The 9,825-nt window shown below is 38.4% G+C and overlaps 1 protein-coding gene across 1 annotated transcript in view; it reads right to left on the reverse strand.

Annotated features, from left to right (window-relative positions):
- The window catches only part of LOC107852876 (brefeldin A-inhibited guanine nucleotide-exchange protein 5), a 95,001-nt gene extending 85,502 nt beyond the window's left edge, over positions 1-9,499 (reverse strand). The window contains exon 1 of the mRNA XM_016697922.2: positions 9,175-9,499. Coding sequence (XP_016553408.2) covers positions 9,175-9,286 — 112 coding nt within the window. The 5' untranslated portion in view covers positions 9,287-9,499. The remainder of the gene's footprint in view (positions 1-9,174) is intronic.
- Between the last annotated feature and the right edge of the window lie 326 nt (positions 9,500-9,825).

The following is a 9,825-nucleotide window of genomic DNA, read 5'->3' on the forward strand; positions in this document are numbered from 1 at the left end:
GGGGGGGGGGGTCTGAACCGCCGGGGGGGTCGGGTCAACGCCGGGGAGCGACGACCGGGGGTCAGGTCGGGTCAGCGCCGGGGACCGGAGGTCGGAGCCGGCGGTCGGATCTGGTCGGCTCCGACGTTCAGCGACGGCGCCGGGGACCGGGGCCGGTGCGCTTGGGATGGAGAGGGGGTAGGGAGAGAGAGAGAGAGAGGGAGAGCCGGCGACCGGAGGTCGTAGCCGGCGGCTGGTCAGCGCCGGCGACCGTAGGTCGGAGCCGGCGGCCGGATCGGGTCGGCGCCGAAGGTCAGCGACGGCGCCGGGGACCGGGGCCGGTAAGCTGGGGGTGGAGAGAGGGTAGGGAGAGAGAGAGAGGGGGAGAGAGCCGTTGGGGGAGAGAGAGAGGAACAGAAAGGAACTCGAGGTATAGCTGTGAACCAATTTTGCCTGGAAGAAATTGCAGTGCTTCCTCACCAAAACCCAAGGAACCTCCTATGATTCACTTATGATGTTATAAAACCCTAGAGTAATTCCATGCCATCCATTTGGAATAATTTGTCTCCCATAAACTAGCCTTTGAGACATTTAGCCTAACTCGATTCAATACACTAGCTGCTCAAAATTATATATCATTTGTAACAAATACTTCCAGCATCCAGATACTGGATATGCTGGATATGTTGTTGTTGTTGTACTTCCAGAATCCAGATACATAACCAAACCATCACTTCCTCTATAACAGTATCCTAATTCATAAGGGACTTTAGTAGAATCAGCTGACAAATCTGATATAAACTATTTGCTTTGTGAATGATGTTAGTACCGCAAACAAATCTCACATTTCTCATATGACACTTAAAGTTCATATGAATAAATTTCCAAAGACATTTCAAATCCAAGTCGGATCAAGTCAACATGTATCATGATTTGTTTGGATATTCTGGATATGTTGTTGTTGTTGTACCTCCGGCATCCAGATACATAACCAAAGCATCACTTCCTCTATAACAGTATCCTAATTCAAAAGGGACTTTAGTAGAATCAGCTGACAAATCTTATATAAACTATTTGCTTTGTGAATGATGTTAGTACCACAAACAAATCCCACATTTCTCATATCACATTTAAAATTCATGTGACCCTAAATTTCCAAAGACACTTCAAATCCAAGTCGGATCGAGGCAACATGTATCATGATTAAAGCATATCTTTATTTTCTTCTTGTTGTACTTGTACATCTACATCTTAAGCGGGGTACAATTCCTACTGGTCCGGGCGTGTCTACAACAGTACCACAATTCCTACTATGCAAGAGCTTTATGAAGATTGATGAAGGCTCTCCACGAAATACCCACATATTAAATTTGACAGCTGATGTTACTAAAGTTACTTTCTAAAAGATATCGCAAACCTATTTTACGGTTCTCATATAATTCTCAATATTCACGTGATCCTAAATTAACTCAATAAATTTCAAATCCATGCCATGTCAATCCAACAGTAGCACGAAAAAAACAAATTGCAGTCAGATGCATTTAGTTAACAAATTTTCGCCCAATTGTTATTTTATTACCTGCTTTAGCTATCTATGTATATCTTAAAATTTTTCTTTCAACCCTAATCTCTCTTCAGCCTCTTACTTTCTTTCATCACTCTATCTATCTATCTATGTTGGACTTCAGCCCCTTTTTCTCTTTTGCGTTTCTCTGTCTCTACATTCGTGAGTCAGACCAGAAAACCAAGTTTCTACGTTCTTGACTGTTGCTAGCCGGAATTAGTGGTTGCGTTTGAATCTTGCATTTGCTAGGGGGGTTCTCTTTAATATTGGAAACATCTTGGATATGGGACCTTCATCACTGTTTCTTTTCAACAAATGTGTTAATGCATATTTTAGTAATAAACCTCTTCTTTCTTCCTTTTCAATTTCAGCCAGTAACAATAAAATAACTCCAATTAATGGAATATTTTTTGTAGAACGGAAAATCTTGTCAATTTCACGTTATCAGTCACCAATTATTCTAGATCTGAAAATCTATCTTGGGGAATAGATTGGGGGCAATTGAAACTAGTTCGAATCTATTCAAGCAGCCGAAAAATTGATGAAGACGGCAACTTTTTTAACCTTTGATTTTCTATATAACAATTTGGATACATTGTTTATATAATAGCTATACACTGTTTCTTCATGGTTTTACAGAACATATACATCATTCATATACTATATATACAATGTATATATAATGTTAATAGTGTGTAAGTATCTATATGTATTGTATAATATTGTATAAAAGTGTATGTACAGTATACATCATGATACATCCTGTTGTATATATTTAAAAGATGGATAAAGGAGAAATGAAGAGGGTTCTGCGATGTATCGAGCAAAGAAGGTCGAGAAAAGATCGAAAGAGATTTGGCTTCCTAAAATTCAATGTGAACATACGAAAGCTAGTCCAACTGTAAACAATTATAGGGCTGTGTAAGGTCTAAACTGATTGATTAGGCGGTACATTTACGTAAGAACCCACAAAAACACCTATCCTCTTTTTATTGCTGTGAGCCTACATCTTAGGCTGGGTTCAATACATACAGGTCCAGGCTAATCTACAACAGCACAACTTATGCAAGCAAGCTTTTGAGAAGGCTGATGAAGGCCCTCCACAAAATACCCAGTAGTCTAATTATGTCAATCTTGTTTCGGAGCTCTATGAACTAGGGCAAGAAGAAGTGAAGAGCTTAGAATTAGTTGATGATGATGACAATATTTTAAATGAAAAACAAAATATATGTTAAAAGAACATAAGAAGAAATACGTGGTGAGGAGAAGATGTCCTCCACTGGTAAAGTGAACAACAATAAGATTAGCAACAAAAAAGAATTGATTAGTCAGACTTGCAACAACATTATGTTCTACAATTCCCTCCAGTTCCATCGAATCCAACAGTGCAGCAAAAGTACAAGCAAGATTAGCAACATTGACATTCCATTCTACAATTTCCTCCAGTTTCATTGCAAATCTAACAGGCTAAAACCCCAAACACACACGTACCATCAAACCACAAAGGAAGTAAAACAAGGAAGACTACTTTCTACAAGTCAAATCTACTGGCATATACTAGTCTTGAGGTTTTAGAGTTTGTTCTAGCCATATATACCATTGTCGAGCCAAAGAAGCAGCATGTATTAAATTTTAGCATTCCTTCCTCTTCATAGAAAAACAAAACCAAGCTGTAAGTTATAAATTAATGGGGGAAAAGTCAGAATAGTTTCCCTGGTACTCTAAATAGACTCATTGGCAATCCATTTAAAGGAGCTGTCAGAATAGGTAATTATGTGAGAACAGAGTTTGTATTACTCACAAGTAAATATGTAGTGCGAGTGTGCGACCAATATTTGTAGTATGAGTTGATTAATTGGTAGTGTATACTGTATACTTTACGAGAGAGTAACTATAGAAAAACCCAAATGTAAGACATTCGTGTTCACGCATTCTTTAAATATAATATGGTATTCTTCATATGGTATCAACTTGACGATCTTAATAGATCTAAGTATCTTGATATCCTGGAATGGTTTAGGGGAGGAGGGGGCCAACAACTATTTCATCAACACAATTACTAGTGACCATTCCGCTTGTGCCAGACATCTTTCACGTAACCATTCCGACTAGAACTGCTTCTTGGCCATTCTTCAGGGTCCATTTTAGGCCACTTCCGACAATTTCTTGCATCAAAAACTTTTTAGGTTTGTCTTTCTAGCAACTTTTTGGTAATCTTCCCAGCAAGTTTGACTCAGTATCTTGGCATGTCCTTGATCAATTGTCTACAATTTTTCTCATGTTTTTTTGGAATTTGGAAATTGTAAATTGTAAATCTTCATTTAGTTGATTCTATTAAGTATAATTATTTTATATTTTCAGTATTAGAATAATTTACTGTATAGTTACTGACTTTGTATTTGTAGAAGGCTCCTCCTATTGTAGGAGTCTATTGTTGTATATCTATTCCTTAAGTTTAGCTGTAGGTTGTTATTTGTTGTATTTAAATTCTGGATACTGAAGGAATAAATCCATCTTTCGACTCTCTCTCTTTATCTGGTTTTATATGGTATCAGCGCCTCTAGCCTCTTACGAGTTAGATTCTCTTTCTCTCCTCATCTATGGTTGCACCTCAAGAAACAATCCCTCCAGTTATTAAAATTAAATAACTCTGGTGATGCTACTGCTACCAACAGCAGTGCTTCTGCAGCTTCACCTATTGTTCATGTGGTACAATTCAATCCCGCATCTCAGTTACCTATCAAATTACAAGGTAATCTCAACTTCTCAACTTGGAAAGCACAACTTGTGATGCTACTCAATGGCCATCAGCTCATGGGACATCTTGACGGATCAAAATTGGCACCACCAAGTTACTCAAGATAACCTTACGATGCCAAATCCCAGCTATCAAATCTAGTTCTCTCAGGGCCAACTGATCCAGCAAGCAATGATGGCATCTGTAGATCCCACCATTGCGCCTACTATTGCCACAGCTCCATCTGCTAAGACTGCCTGGGAACTTCTTCACACGGCTTACACAAATAAGAGCCACACTCGCATTTTTAGATTGCGCGACCAATTGCAGAATATTAAGAAAGCCTCTAAATCTGTTGCAGAATACTTACAAGAGGTTCGATCTCTTCTGATGCTCTCAAAGTTGCTGGATCACCAGTAACAGATGATGAACTTATTGTCAAGATTCTAAGCGGCATGGGCCGGAGTACCGTGAAATCTCTGTCTCTATAAGAGCAAGAGACTCTTCATTGAGTTTTGAAGAATTGTTTCACAAGCTCACAGATCATGAGCTTTTCCTCAAGCACTGAGATCTCGAAAAGTCATCCTCCACTAGCACAGCTACTGTACCACAGAAGACAAACATGCCACACCAGTCTAATTGGAATAATCGCCGCTTCAACAATCAACAGTGGAACCAATCTGCTCCTCGACAAACCAACTTCAACAATCAACAATGGAACCAATCTGCTCCTCGACAATCCAACTCCAACAATCAGCAGAATTGGAGATCAAATTCAAGACAATCTATTCGATGCCAATTGTGCCAAAAATTGGGTCACACTGCAGATGTATGTCGTTCGAAATCGCACAATCATTTTGAAGCTAAGGCCAACTTTGCCTCTAGTTTGCAGTCAGCAAAAAGCTCTTGGATTCTGGATTCTAGTGCGAGTCATCATGTCACGGCTGACCCTCACAATCTTGAAGAATATATAGGCAATGAGGGAATATTCATGGGTGACGGTAAAACCATTTCTATTACTCATACTGGTTCAACTCAGATACAAGCATCTAATTCTGCTTTCAGGCTTTCTAACACTCTATGTGCTCCATCAATTAAAAAATCTTATTTCTGTAGCTAAATTTTGCCAAGACAATCTAACATCCGTTGAATTTTTTACTTCTACTTTTCTTGTAAAGGACCTGTACACTCAGAAGCCGCTAGTACAAGGCTGGAATAAGAATGGACTCTATGAGTGGCCACAGCATCCACCCAGACCACCAATATCCATCAATCTTGAATCCACAAAAGTTCCTTTCCAGCTATCCCATTGTCATTGGGGTCATCCTCATTCGACGATTTTAAATTTTATTTTGAAGAAGTTTTCTTTACCTGTTGCTACTAAAGAAAAAATTGAATTTTGTAATGTTTGTTCCTCTAATAAAGCACATCGTTTTCCTTTTCAACGACTCACTCTATCCAGTAATGATCCTCTTTAGGTTATCTTTAGCGATTTATGGGGACCATCGCCCGTTTTATCACTAGACAAAAAGTTATATTTCTGTATTTTTGTTGATTACTACACCAAGTATACTTGGTTGTATACAATTAAAAATAAAAGTGAAGTTGCCTCTTTGTCCTAAAATTTTCATCCTTTAGTAGAGAACTTTTTCAAAACAAAAATTAAATCTCTTTATTCAGATGGAGGAGGTGAATACAAAAGTCTTCAGTCCTATCTTCAACAAAATGGCATTGGACATTTAGTTTCACCTCCCTACACGCCACAACACGTTGCCATAGCTTAACGTCGTCATCGTCATATTGTTGAAACAGCCAAAACCCTTTTCTATGAAGCATCCCTACCACCAGAACTATGGTCTTTCGTCTGCCATCATGTTGTTTATCTCATTAATCGATTACCCACACCCATCTTAAATAACGAATCACCCTACCAAAAACTATTTGGTAAACCACCCAACTATGCCAATTTAAAAATTTTTGGTTGTCTTTGTTATCCATGGCTTAAACCCTACACCAAAAATAAGTTAGAGCCTAAGTCCACCCCTTGCGTGTATTTAGGTGTTTCTCAAAGCCATCATGCACACCTCTGCTTTGATCCAGTGCAGTCGAAAATCTTCAACAGTCCTGATGTTCTTTTTTATAAAAAACTTTTTCCTTTTAAAACAATGTTTCTACATATAAGGAAAAAATTTTCTCAACTGACCTGGGAAGACGTTAACTCCAAAGAGGAAACTCTGAAGTCAACTACCATTCCAACACTCTACTGATATACCCCCACCTATACCACTGTCCTTAGAATCACAAAATGCTAGTTCCTTCAATTTTGGCCAAGTACCAGCAGCCACTGCGGTTATTCCAGGTAATTCTACACTTTCTTCTACTTCTTCCCCGCATGACAAAATCTCAAACACACAACCTGCACCTTTGATAACATACCAAAGACGTAAACCTAACACTAACACTCCGCAACAAATCCCCAATGCTCTATCTCCAACCACTAATTCACCATTGAGAACTTCACTTCCTGGCAGCGGAAGTCCCAGCCCCGAACAACCCCACCTGCCAATTCCAGAGCCCGTAGTAAACCGAATGACCACTAGGTCCTAGAATAATATTACCAAGCCCAAAAGACAATTCAGTTTTCTAACTCACTTCACTACTACACCAACAACCTTCAAACAAGCCAACATCCACAAAGAGTGGAGATAAGCTATGCAAGCAGAATATGATGCTTTAATAAAGAATCAGACTTGGGAATTGGTACCACGAGACTCAACGAAGACTGTTGTGGACTACAAATGGTTGTATCGCATTAAAAGAAAAGCGGATAGTTCTATAGATCGATACAAAGCTCGCCTTGTTGCAAAGGGGTTCACACAACGCCCTGGCTTGGATTTTCATGAAACCTTCAGTCCAATTATTAAGCCAACAACAGTGCGATTTGTGTTATCTATAGCAGTGCAGCACAATTGGTTGATTCATCAACTCGAGCCAGTTGACTGGAGAGGTTTTTATGTCTCAACCTCAAGGATTTATCAATTCCCAATTTCCTTCTCATGTTTGTAGATTAAAAAAAGCCATTTATGGTCTTAAACAGGCCCCTCGGGCTTGGCATATAGCACTACATAATCATCTACAGAAAATGGAATTTATTAAATCTGAATCCGACACCTCTTTGTTTATTTTAAAGAATCTGGCTGCTACTGTTTATGTGCTCGTTTATGTTGATGACATTTTGATCACGGGAAGTCATCCCAGCTTGATTAAACGTGTTATTGATTCCTTAGGTTCTCATTTTTCTCTAAAGGCTCTTGGCAATTTAAACTACTTCTTGGGTGTGGAAGCAAAATAAGTGCCACATGGTCTTATTCTCTCTCAGTCGAAATACATTCTTGACATTTTGTCTGAATTGGATATGCAAAATTGTAAAGGAGTTTCGACACCAATGTGCTCTGGTAAACCACCTCGGGCAGCTGATAATTCTCCACCTGCGAATGCTACACTCTACAGGCGCACACTCGGTAAGTTGCAATAATTATCATTTACACGGCCTGACATTTCTTATGCTGTCAACAAACTGTCATAGTTTATGCATGATCCTACTGATGAGCACTGGAAGGCAGTTAAAAGGATACTACGGTATCTCAAATCCACGGCAACTTCAGGTCTTCATATTCGCCGTGACTCGGACTGCAATCTTTACATGTATGTTGATGCTGATTGGGCGGGAGACCCGAATGATAGAGTATCCACATCAGGCCATGTTCTTTTCTTTGGGCGCAATCCTGTCAGTTGGTCGTCAAAAAAGCAAGCTGTAGCTCGCTCATCTACTGAAGCAGAGTACAAATCAGTTGCAAATGCTCTTGCAAAACTCACATAGGTGCGCAACTTGCTCAATGAATTGTGTATCACCATTCCAAATACACCCACAATCTTCTGTGACAATGTCGGTGTCACTTATCTTTGTCATAATCCAGTGTTCCATAGTCGTATGAAACATATTGCTGTCGACTTTTGTTATGTCAGAAACCAAGTTCAAGCACGTCGGGTTCTTGTCAAACACACTCATGCTTACGATCAACTTGTTGATACACTTACCAAGCCATTGCCAGAACCAGCCTTTGCAAGGTGTCGTTCCAAGTTAGGCGTTGTTGCACCATACCTAACTTGAGGGGGTGTATTAAGCATAATTATTTTATATTATCAGTATTAGAATAATTTACTGTATAGTTACTCACTTTGAATTTGTAGAAGACTGAGTCTATTGTTGTATATCTATTCCTTAAGTTTAGCTGTAGGTTGTTGTTATTTATTGTATTTAAATTCTGGATGCTGAAGGAATAAATCCATCTTTCGACTCTCTCTCTTTATCTGGTTTTATAGATTCCAGAGAACTTTGTCAAAAAAGATTCAAATGGTAACAATCACGATCAGAAACTAGGACAGTAACAGGAATCATAGTAAACAATAATGGAACTTCAACCAGACCCAGTTACCACAGACTTCAAAACAGCAAACCAATCTAAAGGCAATGGCAAATCTAACTCATCCAATTTCTATTTGAGACATCACTACCAATCTAGCTATATGCTTTTTCATAGTTTGGAGTTAAAAACGTTTTTTTATTTTATTTTTATACTATTGAGTAGGAAGTTGGGAACAAGCAATAAGAAAAAGAAGGCATTCAAACTAAAGAGTTCAGCCAATTTATGATTTCCTATTAATGATTTTCAACTCTGATATTTAGTTTTTATACATTTATTAGTAGTGATTCCATGTCCACAGAGAGGTGAACTCGAATTATTGGGTATTCTTCAAGTGCCAATTGCTGGCTAGCCATAGTCCCATAGAGAAAGAAAATTGAAATGCAGGTTGAGGAAGGGAAGATACGAACCAATATAGGATTGAATAGCTGTCTGGAGAGCAGAATATTTCTTATTGGAACACTCCTTGAGCATTGATTCCAATGCTCGAGTAATGAAACCTCCCGCAGCACCGCCAGCCATTTTCGCCACAGATCTTTAATCAACGGGGTCGAATCCGATCTTTATTTACGTTTGGGTTGAAGAAAGCGGAATTGTTGAGATCTGAAAAATGCAAGAAAGACGACAGGAGGGTGGGTTCAGAGTGTGGACCGTTCCACCACCTCCGGATCTGTTTTTTGAATTAACAAAAGCCTGGAAAAATAAGCTAATGGACACCAGTTGAATGAATAAATTAAAACGCTGATCAAATGAATTTAGGATCTAATTATAATTTATAAAATATTTAAAAATAAGTATTATAATATTAAAAGTTTTTTTTTAATATTTTAAATTTAAAACTTTTAATATCTATCAGCCTCTTTCTTCACTCTATTCTTTTTCCCATCTTTTCTTCATAGTCTTCTTTCTCCTTTCATATTTTATATTTTTCTTTTATATTTTTTTGGCCTTATATTCCTATTATTTTTTTCTTTTTTTTTATTTTCTTCTTTTTATCTTCATCTAGAATTTTCATGTTCTTATTTATATATTATCTTCTTCTACTTATTTATTCAAATCTA

Source organism: Capsicum annuum, chromosome 3 (genome assembly GCF_002878395.1).
Source record: "Capsicum annuum cultivar UCD-10X-F1 chromosome 3, UCD10Xv1.1, whole genome shotgun sequence".
Lineage (NCBI taxonomy): Eukaryota > Viridiplantae > Streptophyta > Magnoliopsida > Solanales > Solanaceae > Capsicum > Capsicum annuum.